Raw genomic sequence first — 14,036 nt, 5'->3', positions numbered from 1 at the left:
CTCAATTTAGGAAGGATATTGACTTGCTGGAACGAGTCCAGAGAAGAGCAACAAGTTGGTGAGGGGTTTGGAACACAAGCCCTATGAGGAAAGACTGAGGGAGCTGGGGTTGCTCAGCCTGGAGAAGAGGAGACTCAGGGGTGACCTTATCACTCTCTACAACTACCTGAAGGGAGGTTGTAGACAGGCGGATGATGGTCTCTTCTCCCAGGCAGCCAGTACCAGAACAAGAGGACATAGTCTCAGGCTGTGCCAGGGGAGGTTTAGGTTGGATGTTAGGAAGAAGTTCTATACAGAAAGAGTGATTGCCCATTGGAATGGGCTACCCAGGGAGGTGGTGGAGTCACCGTCATTGGAGGTGTTCAGAAGGAGACTTGATGGGGTGCTTGGTGCCATGGGTTAGCTGTTTGGGTGGGTTGGATTGGTTGATGGGTTGGACGTGATGATCTTGAAGGTCTCTTCCAACCTGGTTTGGTTTATTCTAAATAAAGTTTTATTCTAAATCATTGATGTGGATTTGCAAGCTGTTTAGTTACGTGGAGGAACATGGATGTTGTATTGCATAAACATTTTGCAAAGCAGCATAAATTCAGCATTTTCAATGTTAAATTCATGTAAGCGATAAACTTGAGGCTTGCTATGGAGAGAGCTGCCAGGTGACCTTGGAAGTTTTTCAGGAAATTAAAAATGTGCTAATTCCTATGTTGGAGAAAAAAAATTATTCTTTGGGGTTGAAAGAATACATATCACAGGTAATGAGGAGATAAGGGAAACTTTAGATGACAAGAGGAGACCAAGGGGATTGCGGGGATGTTCAAGGAGTGGCTGAGAAACGGTTGGGGATAGAGACAAAGCTTTATGCAATGAATGGGGGATAAAGCTGAGGAAGCTGGCAATTGGTGGCGCAAGGGTGAGATACTTGCTTATCTGAAATCTGTCAGATGGAATTAACAATACCTGCTAACTAGTAATAACAGGATTAAAGACCTTTTCATGGTTCAGTCATGAAATAAGTAGTTCTTAATCCTGTAGTTTGGCGGTGATGGCCTTAAGTGAATTTTTTTCACTACAGGCACTAGACACTATGCTTATCTTCCCCATTAAAAATACAAACAGCTTGAAAACAGGTGACAAAGGCAAAAATGATGCTTCTGATCTTCAAAAATTAATTGGATTGAGCTTGTTTAATGGAATAAGGTTAAATAAAATAGAATAATTTGATCAAGCAGGCTTTTCTGGTAATCTGGAAGTAGTTGTTTATATAAGAGATTGTCAACTGTAGGAAATTGCTGCTTACTAAACCACTAGTGTGTTACTTACATAATTTAGTGTAACAGGAATATTTTTAATTCACTTAATTAGCAGGTACAGGCCTAAAATATTTTTTTCTTGGTTAAGCAATTAACCATGTCTTATTATTACTTGTATTTGTTTGTTTTACCTTAGGAAAAAAAACATTACCTTTTTTATTGTGGAAATACACATTGACAAAAAGTGTTTGTTGGTATTATTTCAGTCTGACACTCTCTAATCCTTTTTTTCTTTTGATGTTAATGCAGCATCATACAGCAGCTTCCCATAGCTTCTAAGTTTTATTTCCTGTCATTTGTAAAGCTATAAATGTTATTACTGGTCTGTGCCTTTCATACTATTGAAACTGGATCAATTATTTTCACTTCAGTTTTGAACTCATTGCCAAGTTTTGAATTTCTGACGGTAAAGAGCTACATTCTAAGTCAGCCTTGATTCCCAGTAATGGTTAAAATCATTGCATTGCTTAGGGTATGAAAAAACCCTTCAGCTTTATTGCTTTCTACAGCAGAAAGCATGAAGTGGCTACTGCTAAATTCAAGAAACTCCAGTTTGGGGACTCATAGGGAAATCTATTTCAGATGGTAATTTAGAAGCAAAGAGAACAGCAGTAATAGTGGTAATAAAACTTAGCTCTCTGCTTAGTATTTTCCCATAAGTCATTTATCATAGAAGCATGATTCTATGATAAATGACTAGCCTTTTAAAATGGTCTTTGGTGGAAATGTATTTACTTCATGTTAACAGTTTCTGAGACTCCTAATGTCAGTGTACATTGATGAAATCATGTAATGAAAACATGCATTGTACGTTGCTTCTCTGATGCTGTTAGCTGCATTTTCCTGATGTGGATCAAGATGGTGCATAACTAGTCTGATTTCAGTGTTAAGATGTGCAAGCACATAGGTGGCCTTTATAATTTAAGAAAAAACTAAAGAAAAAGTCTACAACTCTGAAGTGACAGCTGAAACACCAGTCTAGTCATGGAAGATGAAACTTAGGAAGATGAGGAATGAAGGAGTACAGAGAAAAGAAGAAGAAGAGCATTATTGCAGGAAATGCTAGTATTTGTTGTTCTGCTTTTTATACCCATCTGCAGCTTTTGAGCTGTTAGTATCTTGGATGTTTGTTTCTCATTAACCTGAACTGGGAAAGATAGGGAAGTTCAGGACAACATGCATCAAAGCAGTGAAGTGCTTGAAGGTCTCCTCACTGGTAGGAGAAAGGCAAATACATAGCTTGTTGTGGCTATTTCTGTGTTGTGATGGTTTCCATGTCATAAACCCTCCTTATGATCACTGTATTTATCTTCTGCCCTTTTTGCCATCATCATACCCTTCCAATGTTAATGTTTGTTTTTTCTTTCTCTCCCCCTCTCCTTCCCTCCCCTCCCCCCCTTTTTTTTAACCTTTCTTTTATTGCACTTTGTCTTGAAGCCTGGACCTCAGTCTCACAACCTGAGTGAACCTTAAATTCATTGCTGTAAAGTGAACAAGAAAAGGCAAGCACACACGAGGCTGAGAAGTGGCAGTAAAGGAGGAAAGGACAGTCTGTCTAGTCTCTTACTTGCAGGAAAAGGAGGAGTGGTCTAGGCTTGAAAAGAAAAGGGCATTTATGTATCACACTTGAGGTAAAACATTTGTGTGTCAGAGTCAGAAAGTGTCAGCAAGCTGAGAAAAGTTAACAGCAGCCTGCTATTTATTTTGCTTCTCCAATATGTTATCACACCATGATATAAAGCTGGAACTTACATTTCTGGTGCGTGTGCTGCTCTGTATGTAGTTGCAGAAGTGTGTCTAATTTCACAGCTAGAAAAACAGGTGATATTATTAGACAGAATGGAATTAAGAGAGAATTTCTTTATCTATTCAACTGATAAAAAACTTGTCTTCTGTATGATTCTGCAGAATGTAATAATATTTCATAAAGCAAATGGAAACATTTCAACTGGAAAAACAATTTCAAAGGAAGAATTTAGCGCGGCATAAGGATTAAAAGTTTGATTAGTTTGTCCAAATTGATGGTAAAAGAAAATATGAAGCCAATGTTGGTGAAAACTCAGTTTGATTTATTTTGTAGACTTTTCTAAGCCCAAGGAAACTGGATATTCATCGCTGAACATTCATTTATATCAACCAAAATGTTCTTTTTTTTTCCTCTCCTTCCCTTTTGCCTCCTCCAGATTTATATTTTTGAAAACAACATCTACTATCAGCCTGATGTAAAGAGTAGCTCATTGCGCCTGACATCTTCAGGAAAGGAAGGAATTATTTTTAATGGGATTGCAGACTGGCTATATGAAGGTAAGCTGGACAAAAATGTCTGTTTATTAAAACAGATGAGAGGTTCTTGTACAGACCCAACAGCACAAATCTATTCATTTCAGAAAATGCTATATGAGGCTGGGTTTGATTCTTTACCTTCTCATTTTCTTGCACGGTTGCCTTTGTACCTATCCATACTTTGCATTGGCTGTTTGTTTTGCATATAGCAATATTTTCTGAGAAAGTGTGATTTATTTTCAATCAGAGTGTATCAAATGCATTATGAACACTAGATAGTATTTTAAAAATGCTATAATTGTGAAATATTGATGTGGGTCGTTACTACCAACTTCAGTGGAGCTCGCAGTTCAAGTAGAGCTGTTGAAATAAAACTAAATCCCCTGTGTGTTTTCCTTGCCTAGAATAGCTCCCTATGTATCAAGCTACTATGGGACTACAACACAAGTTAGGAGACAAAGGATGCTGTTGCTTGTGCAAACGAGAGTCCTGATAATTGTGGCCTTCCAGTATCTGAAGGGGGCCTACAGGAAGGCTGGGGAAGGACTTCTCAGGATCTCAGGTAGTGATAGGACTAGGGGGAATGGAATGAAGCTGGAGGTGGGGAGATTCAGGCTGGATGTGAGGAGGAAGTTCTTCACCATGAGAGTGGTGAAACCCTGGAATGGGTTGTCCAGGGAGGTGGTCAAGGCCCCGTCCCTGGGGGTGTTTAAGAGCAGGCTGGATGAGGCTCTGTCCAGCCTGATCTAGTGTGGGGTGTCCCTGCCCATGGCAGGGGGGTTGGAACTAGATGATCCTTGTGGTCCCTTCCAACCCTGAATGAAACTATGAAACTGATATGTTTGGAGTTAGAGCATCCTGATAGAAGGCAGCATAGAAGAACCATAGCATATGGTTTGCCTTTATGCTACTGAATAGAGAGCAGGAGGTGATCAGAGACAATACTGCCTGGTGGTACTTTTTGTGGTCGGTGTTCTGTGTGCTAGCTATGACTCATGAGAGACTCCAGTCCCTCAAGCCAAGCAGTACCATTATGCTTGAGTTGAAAAATACGCCTGAATTCAAACTGAGTGTTTTGACAAGATCTAAAAACATCATCCTGTTACCTCAACAGTGAATGCTACTGTTGTATAAACCAATCTGGGCTAGACTCCTGGAAAACTTGCTGTTGATAGCAAGCAGTGCTAAAATGGAGTAGAGGACAGCTCAGTCTGTGATATCCTCTGAGTTCTGAAGCCAGCTAGCTTCTCTGTAATGCCATAGATTGTTTCCCTCTGCATGCAATATGCCTTTAACATCAACAGAGAAATAAAATGAGGTCAGATTATTGAGTTCATACAGGAGCTTGAAATAGCATTTCAGTTGTCCTATGAGATTCAGTAATTTTATAGATCAATAGCTCAGTGTTAATACTTGGTTAGTGAAGTACACAGCTGCTCGTATGTAGAATTTTGCAGGGCAGAGTGTGTCTTTAGGAATGTTGTAGATCCATACAGCAAGGAATTTCAGTGTAGTCCTTAGAAATGGTCTGTCTGTACCTCCTGCCTTTTCCATAGCTATGAGCAGATAGCTCACATCAGGATTTTTAAAAGTCTCAGCCCAAGTAAACTCCTAAATGAGAACAGTGATTTGCATCCGTTAGTCATATAAATGTCTGTGTCTGGTAGTTACCCACTTCCAAGGTTGCTATTAATTATATGAATTGTTTTAATGTGGCAGCATATTTCAAAATCTAAGGACAAAGGACATCTTTGGAATGGAATATAGTTTTGGATGCACTTCATGTTCTTCAAATCTAACACGACTGCATGACACTTCAGGAGTTTAAGCCAATATATCTTATCAAAGTTGAAACAGTATGTCAAGCTTTTTCCAAAGCAAAGTGAAGTTAGTAAGAGTCACCAGTCATGGATGGAACAAGGCAGTTACGGCTTCAGTTCTGCAGGGAATTTGAGGGCACCTGGTCAGAAGAAGGCAGCCTGTGTTTCTGATTGCAGCATGGAGCTGCAGCCAGCGACATGGCAGTGAAGGATCAGTATAAAGCTCTGCATCACAGAACAAAATATAATATGAAATTCTTTTAAAAACATTCTTCTCCAGTCTGCAAAGGATCATAAGGATATCACAGGGTAATTCAGACTGAAAGAGACCCCAAAAAGTTACCCAATGCAAGGGGCCATTTCTGGTATTTTCCAGGCATTTTAATTGAGCTGTCTGGAAGGGATGGAGTAGACCACATCTCAGAACTATACATATAGAATTTAAAGACATATTTCATGGAAGAACTGTGAGGATGTTTTTTATGTGATTTGGACCTGCATATTCACAAGGTCTACATTTGGGAAGTAAAGGGAATCAAAACTTTGAAACATGCCAGTATGCTTTTTTTTTAATTTAGGTTCTATTTCAGCTTAACTCTATCTTAGAAACAGTATCTGAAAGAGGTTGATGTGGATTTTTTGTATCTTAGTATTTTGAAACATCAACAAAGCTGTTGATGAAACAAAAGACTGTTTCTTTAAGCTGCAAATGTTTCATAATGAACAGAGAAAAGGAATGAGGTATCTTGGAAAGAACGGGAGCAGCAAGGCACAATAATGGCAATGATGCTTGTCTGAGGTTACGTTCCTTCTTCTCTGTGTGTGCCCATCATTCCTACAGATACATTTTATTGATTAATATTTGAGGACTGAAAGGCTCAATATACATAATTAAAGTCAGAGAAAAAGGGAATTCTGTCTGTACACACTGGAAGACCATAGTCCATGTCTGTTGTCACGAACAAATATACTGCTCCTTGTCCATTAACCAATGTTTAACTTAGAACCATCTTCTACTTTCAATGGTATTTTTAGTAGCAGCAGAGGCTGAGCAGGGCAAATACTGTTCAGATAAAGCGAAAAGATTTTCTGTTGAATCAAGAACTGTTCCTCCTTTTGACCTCATTTGTTTTCTTTTATCATTTGCCTGAGTTTGTTATTAGCATTTTACCTTGGAAAACATTTGGGAATAGCTTTTCTTTGTGTGAATAACCTTGTTTGAATGCCAGCAGCAATGTTTTAAAACAGACACAGATGTGATTTTTGCTATCCAACGTTCACCATTCATTCTCTGCTATTCTCATGTGTAAAAGGTTTTAGCTATCCTTCTAGGGAGAGAAACATGACCCAGAGTATATGACTTTGAATATAGGTCCCAGCTTCCTTGCACCTAACCTTAGATAATTCAACCCATTAAACCACTTCAAAACTTTCAGAATGTGATTAGCACCTTGGAGAGTCTTCATTGACAATTTAAGTGGCTTTGTGGGTGGACTCTTAAAATATGAATGCAGTTGGGCCTTTGTTCCTGTCAGTATTCTGTCCTTAATTTTCCAGCCAAGCTCTTCAAGTTTACATACAAAATGCTCACCAAACAAATCAACATGTCAATTGCATAGTGAAAAAGAAATCTTTTCCCAAGTGGAAAACAGACCTCTGAATTTGAAATTGGTCAGGAGCTGCATTTCTGGGATTCTAGGAGTTTAGGTGCTGATTCTATGGCTGGTTCTGTTTTATTTCTTTTGAATATGAGATGCAGTGACAATAAATACAGGAAAACATTGCATCACATTTTTGAGCATTGCTGTCATTTGGAAATCAAATAAAATGTGGACAAAAATGTATAGGTTTGTTTGGAATTTTCCAAAACTGAACTTAGTAAGAATTGAACAACTGGTCAACTGAGACAAAAAAGTCAAAGTATTGCACTCCAAACATTACACAAATATCACTGTGAGAGGATGTGCATGCTACCAGGTACCACAGCTCAGACAAATCAGGTAAGATAAAGTATTTTATTAAAAAGAAAACTTGACAATACTAAGAACCCTATTAAAATGGTCCACATAACTTAAAAATTAACTAAACACATCTAACAGAAGGTAAAAGAATTAAGCATATGACAGTTACAATTATTTCCATCTTCAGATGATTTATTGACATCAATGAAAGTATTCATTTGAGGAAAACGGTTGAAGTTTGGTCCTTTGATATGCCTTGTTATTCAAACATTCAACCCAGGATGATGTGAAATTACTGAAATTGCACCAGATGCATTTTAAGTAGGCACAGAAAGAACAAATCAGTGCCAACTGAACGAGCTGGAAACGATGTGATAAATATTTTTATGGACCCTAAGGAAATTTGGTTTTGCAGAGGAACTTCTTCATTCGCACATTGCCCACTGGTGGTCTCCAGATGGTGAAAGACTGGCGTTCCTCACCATAAATGACTCTCTGGTACCAAACATGGTTATTCCCCGGTTTACTGGAGGTCTGTATCCAAAAGGAAAGCAATATCCATACCCTAAGGTAAGATGAGTGTGAATGCTGCCCCCTCCTCTGGGCCCCTCAGTTTAGGAAAGATGTTGACTTGCTGGAATGTGTCCGGAGAAGAGCAACAAAGCTGAGGAAGGGTTTGGAGCACAAGCCCTATGAGGAGAGGCTGAGGGAGCTGGGGTTGCTTAGCCTGGAGAAAAGGAGGCTCAGGGGAGACCTTATTGCTGTCTACAACTACCTGAAGGGAGGTTGTAGCTAGGTGGGGGTTGGTCTCTTCTCCCAGGCAACCAGAACAAGAGAACTAGAGGATGCAGTCTCAAGCTGCACCAGGGGAGGTTTAGCTGGATGTTAGGAAGAAATTCTTCACAAAAAGAGTGATTTGCCATTGGAATGTGCTGCCCAGGGAGGTGGTGGAGTCACCATCACTGGAGGTATTTAGGAAGAGACTGGATGGGGCATTTGGTGCCATGGTTTATTTGATTAGATGGTGTTGGGTGATAGATTGGACTTGATGATCTCAAAGGTCTTTTCCAACCTGGTTTGGTCTATTCTTAATTCTATTCTATTCTATTCTAGTCTATTCTATCCTCTCCTCTCCTCTCCTCTCCTATCCTCTCCTCTCCTCTCCTATCCTCTCCTCTCCTCTCCTATCCTCTCCTATCCTCTCCTATCCTCTCCTATCCTCTCCTATCCTCTCCTATCCTCTCCTATCCTCTCCTATCCTCTCCTATCCTCTCCTATCCTCTCCTATCCTCTCCTATCCTCTCCTATCCTCTCCTATCCTCTCCTATCCTCTCCTATCCTCTCCTATCCCTTGTTCAGTGATGGTATTCAACCATATGGAAGGAGTGTCTCTAGACAGAGACTTGTTTTGTTCGTGTTGCTCTTCAGCAAATATTAATCACATTTTTTTTCTATGAACTGTTACACCTGTTGCTTGAAAGAATCTATCGAGTGAGGGAGCAGCAGACAAACTAATTCATAGTAATTTAACCTTTGATATATGTCTTGGTAAAATCAATCCACCACTTCTCAGCGAAAGGTAATATGTCTGATGGACTGCACAGGCAAAAAAACAAGAAACAGATACTGTCAAAATTGCACTGAAGTAATATACACTGTGTGCAGAGCAGAGGGCATTTTCCATTGCAGTTATACAGATCTCAGTAAATCATGCTCTTATTAACAAAAGTGGCAGTCTGACCTTGAATAAGATAAGCTACAGGAAAATCTTGTCCTAGCCATCAAAATGAGAAGGGGAAAAAAAACAGGAAAAAAGAAAAATAGGACTATGACAGAGTTCCAGAAGACTTAGAAAAGGTTTTTTAGATTCTTGTTGGAAAGTGAAAGAGCAGCCCAGACAGGGTTCATGTCTGAAATCACTCCTCATTTTCAGGGGATTTCCTCATTACATGCCTGCCTAGCTGTCGTTTTTGTGCTGAGCTCCAGCACAGGTATTATATTCCAGTTTAACAGTTTATCCATCCCTTCTGTGCAATTTTGAATTGTCTGAGTTCCTTTCTGACAGGATGTGTATAGCTGTGGGCATGGTACTCCTTTGGCATTTCAAGGGGAGTTCATTGAAGGGTTCTGCCGCGATTAAGAGATGGGACGCAGCCTGATGCAGGCCAGGTGTCCACTTTATTATACAGAATTCTTCTTTATAAAACTAATACAGCGCAGAAGCCGTTTACAACAGGAACAGGGACATCCTTCTCCTGTATGTCTGAAGACTGACACTCTCAGGTCATAACAACCACACGTAATCAAATATCTGCCCTCCTCCAACAGCACTGCTGCACTGAGTTCCCATAGTTCACAAGCCATCAAGGCCAACACTGTCTCCTTCTTATCAGTCCAGCAGTGCTTGGAGCTCAGCTCTCCGAGATTTAACCCTTCATTTCCCCCTTCTGTTATATAACAAGAATCCCCTTAACAAAGCAATTAATCAAACTCTATAAGCACTACAATAAACAAGGTAAAAAAAGGATAGCAAAAAGAATAAAGCAGTAAAAGCATACATAATTGTTCTAAGAAAACTACAAAGCCAGAGAAAAAGTCCCCAGTTAGCAAGCAATTTAAAAGATGAAGGAACATCACGAAGTGTCTTCACATGTACATCGATCTGTAAAGACTGTGGAACAATTGTCCCTGTTCCTGTTGTAAACGGCTTCTGCGCTGTATTAGTTTTATAAAGAAGAATTCTGTATAATAAAGTGGACACCTGGCCTGCATCAGGCTGCGTCCTGTCTCTTAATCGCGGCAGGGTTCAGCACATGTTACTGTATATCTCCTACTCTTTTTTGGTGATGACCCTCTATGCATGATGGGTGAACAGGCACTAAGAAACAATGGTATGCAAATGTGATATCTTTGCACTATGAAATTGTCGTGGGGTTGGAAGGGTAAGGCCCAGAAGCCTCCTCCCTCCCCCCTGTAAAGTAAAGGGAAAGAAAATTGAAGGGAAAGGAAAAAAAAAACTCACAGCTGAATTAGCAAAGCAGTGGAGCTGTATATTTACAAAGCAATGTAGGATATGCAGGGGAATATATACAAATTTACAATATTTACAATATATACAAAGATATACAATAAAGTAACACAGAAATGAGAGTTCCCCCCTCTGCTGATGGGGTTCCCCACCTTCGCTCTCCCCCTCTCTCCCCCTTTTCCCCAGAGCAGGTTAGGAGAGAGAGAGAAAGAGAAAGAAAGAAGTTAAAAGCAGTTTTGTGTTAATTGAAAAGCAGTTAATACAGGCCTTATATCTTATCGGTTTCAAGGCCGAAGCCTTGGCAGAAAGCCCAGCACAGAAAGCTGCTGCCCGAAGGAAAAGCGGAAGCAAGACTGCAGAAAAGTCCTGGAAAGCCCAGTATACCTTCCTGCACTCCCAGTTCAGAAGGTGCTTCCTCCCACTTCACCAATGAAATTAGTTTAGATTCTTCTTTCGTTTACCAACATCCATCCACCATATTCCCTTTCTTAAAGGCACAGCCTCAAACAGTCACAGAAATAATGCTCTCAAATAATGAAATAGCAGTATTTTCAGTAGTAGTTAACAAGCTTTCATTGGCAAAAGGCCTTGAGTGACACAGCAAAGAAAAAAAAATATATTAGAAGTCAGCTTTGTAAACAAGAAATGAGTAATTCCATTTCATTAGCAATTCAGCATAAAAGTGATACACAATACTACTTCAGTAATCTCATTAATGGACAAACATTATCTTTATTTAATGTCTCAATTTAATGCCAATTTAGCTGCACCATTAATTGGTAATGAAGCTTGTGGTATAGCAACAGAGAGGAAGGAATAAAGCTTTGGTCTTTATTATGGAATGAAACCATCAATAAATTATGTCTGTGATTAAAAAAATGAAATGAAACCTGCATGTGTTTGTGAATACTGGGACATGTTCATCTGTGTATGTGTCAGACACACAGATTGTATTCTTTAAAAAAAAAAAAAGGAGAAAGAAAAGAAAGAAGAAAAGAAAAATGAAAAGGAAGTTTAAATTTTATCAAATGCATTGAGGGCAAAGTAGGGTTGCAATGTAAAGAGTTGTTGTACTAGTGAACAAACTTGGGTATTAAACAAAATTTAAATTGTCATGAGGAGACCCTGTGTGGTGGAGGTGAGGAGAAAGTTCTTCACTGAGAGAGTTCTTAGCCATTGGAATGTGCTGCCCAGGGAGGTGGCAGAGTCACCATCCCTGCAGGTGTTCAAGAGGGGATTGGACGTGGCACTTGGTGCCATGGTTTAGTCATGAGGTCTGTGGTGACAGATTGGACTTGATGATCTTTGAGGTCTCTTCCAACCTTTGTGATTCTGTGATACTTCTAACATTGGTCCCCTGATCTATACCGGAAGGTCTGCCATTGATAATAGGCAGTGAGAGAATCAGCCAATTAATACTTCATTTTAAAATCCCTGTAATTTACATGGCTGTGAATATATTTTTTAAAAATTAGGACTTTTAAATGGGTCACCATCACTGGAGGTGTTTAGGAAGAGACTGGATGAGGCACTTGGTGCCATGGTTGATTAGCTGCTGTTGGTTGATGGGCTGGACTTGATGATCTCAAAGGTCTTTTCCAACCTGGTTAATTCTCTTTTCTCTTCTCTTCTCTTCTCTTCTCTTCTCTTCTCTTCTCTTCTCTTCTCTTCTCTTCTCTTCTCTTCTCTTCTCTTCTCTTCTCTTCTCTTCTCTTCTCTTCTCTTCTCTTCTCTTCTCTTCTCTTCTCTTCTCTTCTCTTCTCTTCTCTTCTCTTCTCTTCTCTTCTCTTCTCTTCTCTTCTCTTCTCTTCTCTTCTCTTCTCTTCTCTTCTCTTCTCTTCTCTTCTCTTCTCTTCGAGTGGTTCTATTTAGCTGTCACTGATTCAGTGCCTCTAAAGCTCCGATTTTCTTTCTTTCAAAGGCAGGTCAAACAAACCCAACAATAAAGCTGTTTGTAGTTAATCTGTATGGACCAGCACATACACTGGAACTGATGCCACCTGACAGCTTTAAATCAAGGTATATAATTTCATTGTTTTGGTTAGTTTAACCTGACTGTCTCTCAAGCTAATTGTTGCCTTTTTACATCAGCACGCCACTTGTCATAGATGAACGTTATGATGATAAAATAAAATACAGCTGTATCGGGTTGCTGCTTCTCTTAAAAACCACATGGATCTGATATTTGGTCATGTTTGATGTCCTGAGAAGCTCCAATTTACTTGAAATATATGACATTAAGCATCTTAAGCTAAGGTCAAAGGGGCTGAACACTGCCCTGTTTCTGAGGTCCTTTAGTGCATTCAGATGTTCTTTGATGTGTGCCAACTTGCTACTTTCAAGTTCTGAAATGGGATTGCAGAATATAGAAGTATATTACAAATGCGCAGAACATGAAATCAGAGTCTTCCCACACTTAGAAATATTCTGAAATTTTCAAATCCAGCAAATTACAGAAAGTTGATTATCACATCTGACAAATGCAGTGAAGTGACAGAAGATGAGATGTGATGCCACAAGACTAAGAAGAGTTGTACTGTGTTTTTCAGGAGAAACTGTGCTAATTTATCAGTCCCTTTGACTTTGGGACTGAAGAAATGAGGTCTGGCTGCAACCAGTGAATCTTCTGCTAAACTTACTACCTTAAGCTGAGCTCCCAATTACTTGCTCTTGCTTTGAGATGCCTTGAGACTTTTGTTTAAGGGCAAGAAAATTTTCATGCCTTCCAAAAATGTGTAGTCAGGTTTGTAGAATTGCAGTTGGATAGATCTAATTCCCGTTGTGATTTCAGTGCCCATGCTAATCATGAGCATCTTAATTCTGTGAAACAGCATTAAAAATTGTCTTTTGAATGTCAGAAGGCACAAGGAAGTGAAACAAGAAAGCAACATATAAATCCATCCACGTCTGTCCCCCCCACCCCCCCCAAAATACCCAACTTTTACAAATGTTGTTCAGATGTTTGTGTTTCACTAACTCATTCCCCCCGAAATTTTTCAGATTTCCTTGCTCCCCAGCAGACCTAAAAGTGGCTTCAATAGAATGAATACTGGTATCCTAAAACTTTGGGGGGTTTTGCAGCTTGAAGCTAAAGGCCAGCAGTAGCTCAATTGGAGGAGTTTCTTTTGTAAGCCTTGTAAGAGGCATCTTTCCCAGATTTCTGAGTCCTTGATAAAGATATTGTTGCTATTTAATTGAAATAATACTCATGTCTAAAGCTCTGGTTTGCTGCTGTGTTGAAAGACAGAGTGAAACTGTTTATACCTGGAGAGAAGTTAGTTTCATCTTATTTTTAGCTATTAATGTCTGTGCCATAAAATTTAGAAAAATTATATAGTTGCCTGCCACATATCCTGTAAATCTTGCTTTCTGAGTAGCAATCAGTCTTCACACTGTTCATCAATCCATATATATTCATGTATCAATACATATATATATACAGTATGAGGAATGAGCCTTGAACAGAGTTTTCTCTGAGAGTTTTTGGAGAATAAATCTTACAAAGAGTGACTGAAGGAGCTGGAGCTGTTTAGTCTGGAAAAGAGGAGGCTGAAGGGAGATCTCATTGCTCTCTATAACTACCTGAAAAGACGTTTTAGAGAGGCTGGTGCTGGTCTCTTCTCACAGGTAAGTA

At 39.4% G+C, this 14,036-nt stretch overlaps 1 protein-coding gene across 1 annotated transcript in view; it reads left to right on the top strand.

Annotated features, from left to right (window-relative positions):
• Positions 1–14,036, top strand: part of DPP10 (dipeptidyl peptidase like 10) — a 324,986-nt gene that overhangs the window by 256,594 nt on the left and 54,356 nt on the right. Inside the window, exons 8-10 of the mRNA XM_068139088.1 lie at positions 3,494–3,614; positions 7,790–7,944; positions 12,324–12,421. Of these exons, the coding sequence (XP_067995189.1) occupies positions 3,494–3,614; positions 7,790–7,944; positions 12,324–12,421 (374 nt within the window). The remainder of the gene's footprint in view (positions 1–3,493; positions 3,615–7,789; positions 7,945–12,323; positions 12,422–14,036) is intronic.

The sequence above is a fragment of the Melanerpes formicivorus genome, unplaced genomic scaffold (genome assembly GCF_026170545.1).
Source record: "Melanerpes formicivorus ecotype bairdi unplaced genomic scaffold, bMelFor1.0.p_v2 SCAF_5, whole genome shotgun sequence".
NCBI lineage: Eukaryota > Metazoa > Chordata > Aves > Piciformes > Picidae > Melanerpes > Melanerpes formicivorus.
Note: the sequence above shows the minus strand (reverse complement) of the source record. Positions and strands in the feature narration are given on the sequence as shown.